General features: G+C 36.5%; 1 protein-coding gene across 1 annotated transcript; it reads left to right on the top strand.

Moving 5' to 3' along the window:
- Positions 1 to 61: 61 nt before the first annotated feature.
- MASTL (microtubule associated serine/threonine kinase-like) lies at positions 62 to 11642 on the top strand (the record flags this gene model as incomplete). The annotated part of the gene is made up of 8 exons (XM_010291842.1): positions 62 to 168; positions 508 to 640; positions 1239 to 1411; positions 2547 to 3794; positions 5624 to 5762; positions 8752 to 8865; positions 8954 to 9055; positions 11485 to 11642. Coding segments are annotated over 8 exons (2174 nt in total), but the record flags the coding sequence as incomplete, so codon positions are not given.

Below are 11642 nucleotides of genomic sequence, written 5' to 3'. Positions count from 1 at the left end.
ATTTATGTATATAAAATCTAATAAATATATTAATATAATATAATGAATGTATCCTTTGTAGAGATAAATATGATCGATATCCTTACTACACCATCAATGGCAAAGCCAAAACAAGACTACTCACGTACTCCAGGACAACTGTTGTCACTCATCAGTTCTCTGGGTTTTGTAAGTAATTGTCGCTGTCTTTGAAGTACTTCATTCTTTTACTTTACTTACTGTCTTAAATGTAGTAATAATAGGAGTGATCAGGCTATTCTTGCATCTCTTCTGCCAACTGGTAGAATGACTTATTGTATGTTTCCAGTACCTTGAAGTTCCGAAGTGATTACCTTGGACCATATTTCAAATTGCTGGCTATCAGCTGTGCTTCAAAAAATTTGGTAAATGGGCATGGCTAAGCTCCAATGCAAAGACAAAGAAAGAATGCTTGAAGTTGCACTCTCAATCCTGGATATTTTGTTCAGTCTCTATTAAATTCTAACTATGCTTCCTACTGCTTGATAGTATACTCCTGTTGGAATGAAAATGCCAGCGCACAATTCAAGTCAATCATCTGACAGTCTACGTGGAGTGGTTTCTCCCTTACCTATGGTCCAAAAGGAAAATACTCCTCTTTCAACTAAATTATTCAAAACATGTGAGTATACTAAGCCTTGTACTGAATAATACTCTGGCTGTAAGGTTGTGATCTTTTAATTTTATGTGAATAGCTTGGACCCACTTGATAAAAGGTGTGCTTCCATCAGTGTCTTCCTGTCTATCATTCCTCCAGTACTTAAGGTCTGTCTTTTTATTCACCTACACTACTTATGTCATCGTTTATTTTTTTTCAAATGCACAACCACTGAATTCAAAATGACACTTTAAGATTTTACAGAAATTATGTCAGTTCTTGGCATACTCTCATTGAAAATGATTTGATACATCAATGTATCAAATGTATCAGCTTTCATTTAAATTGTCTTATCTTCCTGCTTTCTCATTTCTAACCTGAAATGAGAAAGAAGGTTTTTTTATGGTGCTAATGTTCACATTGCTTTTAAATTCTTGGCAAGACCCTACTTCAAAAACTGGGTGAATTGACTATGCAGGAAAGATTACAAAAGAGATTATGGTGTCATGCATAGCTCTCCATAACTTCCTTCAATGTGAAAACTTGACATAGTGTGAAGCTGGTTAATATATGTTGCCTATTTGTATCAACACTTGAATTTATTTTTTTTTTTCCTCTCAAGGTCTTGATACTTCTCAATTAACTCCTGTGATGCCAGTGAGAAGTTTAACTCCTACTCTACTTCAGTCAAGAAAAAGGTTTGGTACCTCCAGTGCCAGTAGTCAGTCGCACACATACCTGTCCAGTATGGAATCAGAATGCTGCAGCAGCCCCAGGTGGGAGAAAGATGTAGAGGTCAGGACTGTTTCATTTTCCCACTATAAATTAAAATTTGCTTGTATATGCACTGTTGCAGATGTCTGCTACTTATTTCTTCCAGTTATTTCAAGTGTAGAGAAGCCTTCCTACAGGTGAAGGAGCAGGGGTTGTAATCCTTGCAGAACAGGTGTTTTGGATCAAACTAGTATTTTTTCTTCAAACAAATATTAGTCTTGTGCAACATAACAGGAAAAGCAAATGCCATTTAGTCTGCAGCAAAGGAGTGAAAGAGAAGGCCTTCTACTGGATAGTGCTGGTTTAGCCCTATTATACACAAGGTGGGCAGTGCTGGGACCAGTGGCTCTTTGGAAGCTGACCTTGTCCCTGTAGTTTCATTATCTCAGCATGCAAACAAAAGAATTTCTTTAAAAGGCAGAACATCGGGAAAAATAATAAGATATACTTCAAACTTCTACTAGCCATTAAAAACTGAAAAAGTTTGAGGCTTATATTCCTGAAGGGTATTGTATCAACTAACCTAACACCAGTAATTATAGCTGATACAAAATACTTTCTCCTATTTTAAAATGTTAATGAAATTCTGTACAAATGCAGACCTAAAAGAAAATGCTGCTGTGCTTGCTATGATTCCTATTTAGATCACACACAAACTCAGTTTTAAAACATTTTCTAATTCTTTATCTGTCTAATTCCCAAGGCCTTGTTTTTAGTATTGTTACCAAAATAGTAGTAATACCAGATTTTTCCTTTTGTCATCTCTGAAGTATAATATGCCACAGGGTAGCATGATGGGGTTCTTTTGGTTTGGGGTTTCTTGGAAACTGAGAACTTCTGTAGCTTAACTTCTTAAATCACAAATACAACTCTAATTGCTACATTTCTTCATCTTTGGGCATTTAAAAATACTGCATTTTCTATTCTAGTAAGCTTATTTTATGTTCTGAAAAAGTCAAATTATCCCTAATTTAGTTCTGAATTTTTTTAATATATTATGCCACGTTTGTCACTGCTAGTGGTTATAAGGAGTAAGTAATGTTGCTAATTTGCAGTTCTTTATGAAAGGGGAAATAAGGTATTTTAAAGGACACATTTCTATAATGCTGTAATCCTATTTTTCTTGATACTCAAAACTTAATGTGCTCATTTGCAGCAAAGTGAAGATGAACGATGTTCTGCAACAGGCAAAACAAGTAACAGTGGGTCAGCTCTCCTTGCAAATGTAGAATTACTGAATAGCAAAGGTATTAAAGTTCTAAAGAAAGAACAACTGGAATCTGCTATTTCTCCCATCAGCAGCAATGATTCTGGCAGTAGGCAAAAGTTGGGAAGTGAACATTCTGATGTAATGGATACTCCTGTGACCACATTGGATATGAAAGGCATAGTCAGAAAATGTCTTTCTGAAAATAAGATTTGGGAAGAAAAACTCTTTGTAAATAAGAGAGATATGACTAATGAAACAGCAGAAACTTCTAATCAACAACAGTCACCTTCAAGGAAGAACAAGCCTGTCAAGCCTATAAAAGATGAAGAGATTTTTGAAAAGCCAGGTGTAAAAAGAAGCTTTGAATTAGTAGACACTAGTCCTTGTCAGAAACTTAACTATGTTAAAAAAAGCAATGCAGAATATAAACGTGGCTGTCAGATCTCAGAATTTCCAGCAAACAAAAGGACTGGTTTGACAACAGAAATACAATCCTTGATGCTTCATGATGATGGATGCTTACATGACACCTGCAAAAGCAAGGAAGAAGTTAAGAGTTTTATTGGTAACCAGCAAACAGTAGAAAAATCACTTACTCCAATTATAGCCAAAAATCTTATGTGTGATCTGGATGCAGACTGTGAAAAGGATGATAAAAAGGAGCATATGAACTCAAGTTTTTTAGGCACTGATGATGAAAAACCTTTAGGAATCCTCAGTGCAGATTCTGACTTATCATTTCCTGAAATGTCTGTTACAGAAAGCCATTTAGAAAAGCAGCTTTTAGATTTGGACAAAAGTGTTAAAGACCTCTCTTTTGAGGAACCAAAACCAGAAGGCATGCTTACAACATTACCAGAGTCCCAAGATGCCTCACAAAATGGAGAGGAAGCACATACTGTCCAGGACTGCAAGCCATTACATCTTGACAAGGATAATGACCAAAAACACATGAAAGAAACTTATCTTGACACAGTATCTTCTCCTTCAGAAAAGATGATGGAAGCACTGAATGTCTTAAAAAAAAATGCTGTTGTTTTTCGAAGTTATAACAGTCCAATTAACATATCCAATGTATCTGAGCCATGTAGCATGGCTTCCTTAGATATAATGGATCTTTCACCTGCATGTAGTGGCTCTTACCCAACAGCTATTACTCCATTACAGAAAGGAAGACCTTATAGGGTGTATCAGGTATGTAAGGAGACATGTAGAAACTTTGTGCATGCGTTAGACACTAGTAATCTGAAATTATTTCAGTTGTTAATTTAGGGAAAAATTAAGTAGTTTGAGCTAGTCTGTCAAAGTGACCTTTGCTGACAGGCTTTCATTTATTGCACTTGTGTGGCCAAAGTTGTAGTTTCTCTAAGAGATTAAGAGATTAGCAATAATTGTATGTCCTCTGGCTCAACGTGCATTGTCTGTCCACTTCTCTGAGAAATCCTTTACTCTTACAGTGAACTGTTAAAGAAAGCCTGTGTTTTTTTGTCTCATCCTGCTTTTAGTGCAATGTGGTACTTCCTGTGAGTAATTATAGGTTTCCTGATGTAACAGGAAGTCTTCCTTTTTCTTTTTTCTTTTTATCCTGTATCCCTCCCAAGATGGTTAGCAAATGCTGTTCAGCTGCTAGTAACTGCTATTGTGCCTGTTTTCTTTTTTTATTCTAGTAAAGGTGATGGTGTAATGTGTACTGTCAAGTACCAATTACAAGCGTATTACAAAGATTGAGGTAATCAGTAACAGCTGCTTGCAGGCTATGAAGTTTTTGCGTCAACCTTTTTAACCTTTCTGATAGTAAGGAAAATTCTTATTGTCCTAAAATAAGTTAGAGCCCTGATATGGGAAAAGTATACTTTTCAATCAGTGTTTCCTGTTTTGTTTTGGCATAACTGGCAGCATGTTAATGACTTGGTGTACCAGAAAGGGGACATGCAAAATGTTGTTTTTCGAAAGCCTTTTTTCTAATGTCTTTGTCTGAATTGCTAGCTTCTGTTTCATCTGCATAAAACTTTAATTGACTATGAAACTTAGCTTGTATTTAGATGAAATGGAGTCAGAGTAGTATGCACTTCATCTCCTGAGAAATAAATGGCTCATGGCATCGTATGTTTTTGTAACTTAGATTTGAACTGGAGGATACCTTTTTCAAATACTCTTGTGACTCTTTTAAAATCACATCATTGTGACCTGATTACCTATTTTCTATTTTAATAGTGGATTCTGTAGCCTTCATGGCATAGTGATAATGAATTTATCTTTGTAGCACAGACGATGAAGTTGGAAACAAAATTAGACAAGATACATGGGAATTAAGGGTATACTGAAAAATAAACAATGAGAGTCTCTGCAAGATAATTTAGTAGTATCTCCAGGTCATAACAGGAAATCTTTCACTGCAGTCAGCCTATTGACTATAAGAACTTATTGATCTCTTTTCAAGCATGCATATTTTATCTTCAAATAATGGCCAAAATTACTTTCAGAAGCTTTGTGTAGCTGTAAACAGTCACTAAGTCCTAACTTGAGCAGAACTTATGTGCAGGCATTATGCAACTCATAGGATACAGGTTAAACAATAAAGGTCTCATTTAATATATTTTGGTGTGAGTATGTGAGAAAATCCATGATTCTCCTTTTTATTTTACAGGTATCTAACATATGCTTGTTTTTCATTGGCTATTATTAAGAACGCAGTGCTAAAATTGAAGGCTATTTTGACATTTTATTTAGTAGGCTGTCTTTAGATTTTTTTGGGTGATATTACTTGTGAATTTGACACTGGAGGAAGAACTTGGGGAAAAATGTCTCAGAGTAGGCATCGATTAACTGTTTACACTTCAGGATGGTTGAGATAAAGAAATGGAAGCACATTTCACACTTACTTTTTCAGGGAATATACATGTTATGACATATTCTTGACTTGAACTTAAGTATCAGCTGTTACCCCCATTACTAAACACTGGAGATGGGAATTTCTCTGCTGGTTTTGTTTGACATCTGAAATCTTTGTTGATTCTTTTAAGACACCTCATCAGGGAGATGCTGGCACACCATATAGGACTCCAAAGAGTGTAAGAAGAGGAGCTGCCCCAGTAGAAGGTGAACGCATCCTAGGGACCCCAGACTACCTGGCTCCTGAGCTGCTTTTGACAAAGCCTCATGGTAAGATGAACCAAATATGGAGTTTGTAAATACTTGAAAGGTGACATATTTACATTTCTAAATGTCTCTAGAGCTCTGAATCCTTCAAGCAATACAATAGTGAATTCTTTAAAAATAACTAGTGCTTAGTTTTTGCCCACATGGATGGCTGCATTTACTTTGGCTGCTCCTTCCATTTACTGTTTTCTCATGACTGGAGGTTTTGACTGTCTAGCATAGCCTTGCCCGCTAATTTAATGCTTTGGAAGCTGTACTTAGGCCACCTAAGACTTGCATGTGGCTTAAGAATCACAACTTGGTCATCCTGAGTGTTATTAAAGATTCTTGGGAGGGGGGTAGGATGAACTTGGTGAAATTTAGTATGAAAGGATTAAGTCTACAATTATTCTTAGAATGCATTCCATGTTTATCGATATTAGTGTTATATGCATCCAGACAAGTTTATAAAGTTGTGTTAAAATTGGTTATTGAGTTGAGTGACCTCATGAAACACTTAAGATTTCTGGCAGGATTTTCCATATAAGTGGACAGTAGTAGCCATTTTTTTTTTTTCCAAAATAATGCAAGAAAATAAAATAGCACAACTCCAAAGTGCGTCAGTTTCTTTGGCTCAAATTCTGAGCTCCATGGAGATCAACAAAATCCTGAAGTATTTTCGTGCTAACTTGCAAGAAGCATTAACAAAAAATAAATGTAATGTATCACAGATACCTTGAGTGTATTTATAATTACGTTTTATTTCCATCTCACAAGTATACTTTTATTTTGTAGAGCCAATAGTCTTAGAGAAATTATATGATATCTTAATTGAGAAATGGTGATTACTAATCTGTGGAACAGTAACATTTTGCTGTATGCAGCCAATATATGTTAACTAAAACTGCATAAAGAGTAATGACCAAAATTACTAAACATATGGAAGTGCAAGACAACTACTACATTTAGGAATCCTAGCTATTTGGCAGGCATTAAAACTGGATAATAGTGTGGGAATGTAATCAATGCTACTTAGGCAATGTGAAACTTGGTTGCAAAGTGACTTCTGTGCAATTATTTAGTGTATTCAGGAAGTGATAACTTGCAAAGAGTCTGGGTTTTATGTCAGGAAATGTCAGATCTCCCCTTACCTTCAGTGAAGCCAGGGTTTTCTGGCTTCAGAACTCAAAACTTTCCCTCACTAAATATTTCTGATATTGTTAACTTGTTTGTAAATGTAGTTGTAATGCTAAACTTCAATGATGTTACAAAACTATTTTATTTCTGTTTCTAACTTAGATTTAAGACTGCCATCTATCTTTATTGTTGAGTTACTACCTTAAAATAATTGGCATTCCTATGCCTTCAGAGAATCATACTTGGTATTTGATGTTTTTTTGTTAGGTTTTTTTTGCAATAATTGTAATGTTCTTGCTTCGTTGTCTTTCCATATGCAGGGACTCTGATCTCTGGTGAGTTTGCAGAAATGGAGTGTTCAGCATAACTGTGAACAGTCAAAGTATAACTAGATCACAATTTCCAAGAAAATTGTTTGGGTGAACAATGTTTCTGTATAGAAAGATAAGTCCATATACGCACTCCACATAAGAATGTGTGATACTTCCACAAAAGATTCATGAAACATCAGTATTACTGTGACTAGGCTATTAGAAATCCCACTTAAGCCTATACTTCAGGAGTAAAGTCAGCATTTTTAAAGACATAGTGTATCAGGAAATAAACCGGAGACACTTTCCTCACTGCTTCATTTCACTTTGATCAGTCTGAATTACTTTGCGTATGGGTAAAGAAGGCTTAGATGCTCAAGACCTGGTATTTCTGTTTCTTGTTTCAAATATTGATAGACATGATTTAGCAGGGATATGGTAGGAGTCATTCTAATCTTCAGTTAAACTTTGGGTGGGAAAAATTGCTGCTGCATTACTACATTGTTCAGAGTTGTGATCTTACTAGACTTTGACTGAAGGTGGAAATATTTTAGCTGAACATCTAAGTCCCTCTAACAACAGTGGATGTGATCTCACTGCTTTGATATGCTTAGCTTGGTGGGGCACTCTTACTGCTGTTAAAAGTTGCTAAAAGTGCATTAGTTTACTAGTTCTACATTTCAGTTTTCAGCATTTCTAAACTTAATCAATAGTTCTTTTGAAATGGCTCAAAACATTTGTTTTCTTAACTTGGAGATGTCATAATTTTTTTTTAATATGCCAAAAAGCCAAGAAAAATTACACTTTTTCAAATCTTTTTTTTTTCAGTGTGGCACCTTTTGTTTTTTTATATAGTGGAGTGGGCATGGCTTAAAGAGGCAGAAAACTTAGAATGCATGCAGTGGTGTCTGGGGTGGCTTTGCCGGCTTGTTTTTAAGTGGGTTTATAAGATGTGTTTGGCAAAAATAGCAAATTGGAACATGGACAAACAAAATTAAGGAGATGTCTAGTAACTATGCATTGCCCTAATCAACTTTAATGGAAAGTAATTCCAGCTTTTTGCGTGCTGGCTCATATCTGTGAGCTGTCTTCAATATTTTGACATAAATTTAGACAAATTAAAATTGAGTTCGATAGTTTGAATTCTTGGAGTCCTCTCCAAGAATTGAGAGAAAGATACGGGTTACAACATGGAGCATTCATCCAGCCTCTAGAGCAGTTGTTAGAGAAGTGTTTCTTATCACAAAACAATCTGCTGGAGAAGTCAGCTCCTGGATTCTCTGATGTGAGTTGATATTTAGATTGTTCTTAAGAGCCCCCTTGCTTTTAGCAGTAAACCTGCTATTTATAATAAATTAAGGAACAGACTGTCTTTTAAAAGCCCTTTAATATATTTTTAATCTCTTCATGATTATTAAGTATGACTTATTTCATCCCTTCCTTCATTTCCAAGAAACTTCGTAGGATTTAAACACTCTTCAATTTCTGCCATGGCTCATCTTCAAATCTTTGCAAATACCCTTAACTCTTTGTGTTAGTGTAATGACCTATATTTCTCTTATCAGGTTCTGCTGTAGACTGGTGGGCCCTTGGAGTTTGTCTGTTTGAGTTTCTCACTGGAATTCCACCTTTTAATGATGAAACACCAACACAAGTATTCCAAAATATTCTGAAAAGAGGTAATCTGTTTCAGTAATTGGGAGAAGTATGTATCTCCAACATTTGTTTTATGGTTTGTTACCTACTCATCTGCATCTTTGTCTGTAGATATTCCCTGGCCTGAGGGTGAAGAAAAGCTGTCTCGTAATGCCCAAAATGCAATAGATATTCTTCTAACAATTGACAGCACTAAGAGAGCTGGACTGAAGGGTTAGTATTAAAATCCTCTTGTGTTCTTTGCAACTAATTAAAAATATCAAAGAGGTGATGTCCTCCTCCTGAAACCTAGACTAATTAATGTCTATTTAGGTTCCATGTATAGTGCCAAAGCACTTAACAAGTTGTGGTATCTTCTGTATTTCTTATGAGATTTTGCCCTTTTGAATGAGGAAGTTTGGGGGTGGGTTTTTTATTGAACTTCTGTTTTGCTTTAATGCTGGTTTGCTATGGATGTTTAGTGTTTGACATCTGACATACCGAAGTTCATTCTTATCTAACTCGGTAACAGTTATTTGGGTTTTTTTGATCTAACATTCTATGAACCTTGATTAAAAGCCTAGAGTTTGGGAGAGAAGCCTCATACAAAAGTTAATTTGGAGGAGCTTTTTCTTAAGAATCAGCCTGTCTTTACAGAGTGTATAAGGGAACACAGAGTTACACAATATACACTATACAAAGTCTATATAATTTTGTCCCTTGTAGCACTTAAACATATGCTGTTGTAACAGTGACTATTTTATTTAAAAATTTGATAATGTTAAGGAAGCTTAGAGTGAGATATTTTGGAAAAAGAGGAGGAAGTCTTATGAGAGAGCTACCCAGGAAATTACTAGAGAAGAAAATTATTATGGAAATGCTTACTCATAAAGAGACTAAAGGCTAGAAGCTGAAACCAGGCCAAATCAAATTAGAGAAGGCACATGGTTGTAAATGAAGATCATGATGTTAACAGGGAATTCTGTGGCACTCCCAAAAAGCATCTAATATCTTAATTTGAAGGCGTTTTAGTTAAGCACAAGTTACTGTCTTTCTTCATGGATACTAGGGTGAAATCTAATTGCCTGTCATGGATAGAAATCTAAACTAGATGACATAAAGGTTTCTTCCAATCTAAAGTTCTTGGAATTTCATTCTTTGTCAGGACCTTTAACGGTATCTGATCTCTTTATCTGATTTATAGGCCACTGAAGTGAAGTTGGATGAGTAGCTTTCAGGAAAACCATTAAGTTTTCCTCACTGTAATTGAGTTTCCATCACTGTCATCTTCTCCCCACCTGCCAACACACATGTGCGCACTCTATTTCTCCAGTGTGGAGCCTAACTTACTGAGAAATCCCAGTTACATTTTGTCCTAGTGCTGTGCTTCTATGAGCTCAATCTTTCCGGATAAGAGAAGCTTTAAAGCAGCATTTGGTAGAGAACACTCATATCCAAAGTTTGGGTTTGTTCGGTTTTTCACCCCTCTCTTCAGAGATGTGGGCAGGAGCTGGCTGCCAGCTATGGTACATATTGAGACTTCTTTGGAAGAGTCAATGAAGTCTGCTTACTTCTTCAGCTGAAGACAGCTTTCAGGATGTGAGAACTTTCTTAAGAGCAGAACTACATACAGCTCTAAGATAGTGGACCTGTGCAGTGTCTTGCTGCGTGTACGGTTGCTGAAGCTTTTAGAAAGAGAACACTAACCCTCTGTTTTACTGTCTTTTGTCTAAAATAAACTTTAATATTGTGTTATACATGATAAGGAAATGTAGGAATAATAAACAAGTGTTAATGTCTTACTGTCTATCAGCTAAAAGCCTGTGGTATGTACTTAGAATTAAAATTTGTAGTGAGTGTTTGTCATGGTCAAACTTCTACCTCCATCTAAATGTGATTTTTACCTGTCCTATTTTTTTCTATTTGCTTTTGATTTTTGTGGTGCAGCTTGTAAAAACATGAGTTTGTACCTAACTTGGCTGAAAAGGTGCTTCTTGCAAAGCAAAGCTGCTTTAATCAGGGAATGGTGTTTCCAGGCTATGCAAAAGACAGATCAGATCCTGTGTGCCAGGAAGTCCCTTGGTCAGAACAGACAGGGCAGAGGAGCTCTCCCTGAGTCAGGATGTCTTGCAGCTTGATTAGTTATCCCACCATCAGGCTGGGAAAGAAGGAATCTGGTGGTCTGTGGTAACGTCACCATAAGGGTGTTTAGACTTCTGTGTCTGGCAAAGGGGACTGTACAAAGCAGAGGAGCGCCGCTCCATGAGCTAGCAAAAGGCAGATGGCCTGGAGTGCAGAAGGGTAGGACTAACTCCCACACATCTTCTCAGCACTTGGGTAAAAGTAGAAACAGACTTTGAAGTGATGCTTAAAATTTCGGTCATGCCTTACGATGAGAAATGCCTCTAGGGCACCTCTGATCCACCATGTGCACAGTGTAGAATAGGTTCTTCAGCTAGGGGAAGACTATTAGTTGGCATGACAATAGTTTGATCCCGCTGAGGTTAGGGGTAATCAAAAAACAATTGCAATTTGCACTTCTGTGAATTTCCAAATCAGCAAAATAGAGCAAAGCTACTGACAGTTATGCATCAGGGGAACAAACCTACTGTGGGACTTGGACAAAAAGAAGTTTATAATGCTTACATGAACTTCTGTTTCAGAGCTGAAACATCACCCCCTCTTTCACGGTGTGGACTGGGATAATTTACAGAGTCAAACAATGCCGTTTATACCTCAGCCGGATGATGAAACTGATACCTCTTACTTTGAAGCTAGGAATAATGCTCAGCACCTGACTGTGTCTGGATTTAGCTTATAG

The sequence above is a fragment of the Phaethon lepturus genome, unplaced genomic scaffold (assembly GCF_000687285.1).
Source record: "Phaethon lepturus isolate BGI_N335 unplaced genomic scaffold, ASM68728v1 scaffold23747, whole genome shotgun sequence".
Classification (NCBI taxonomy): Eukaryota; Metazoa; Chordata; class Aves; order Phaethontiformes; family Phaethontidae; genus Phaethon; species Phaethon lepturus.
The sequence above is the reverse complement of the archived record's forward strand: the minus strand, read 5'-3'. Positions and strand labels throughout refer to the sequence as shown.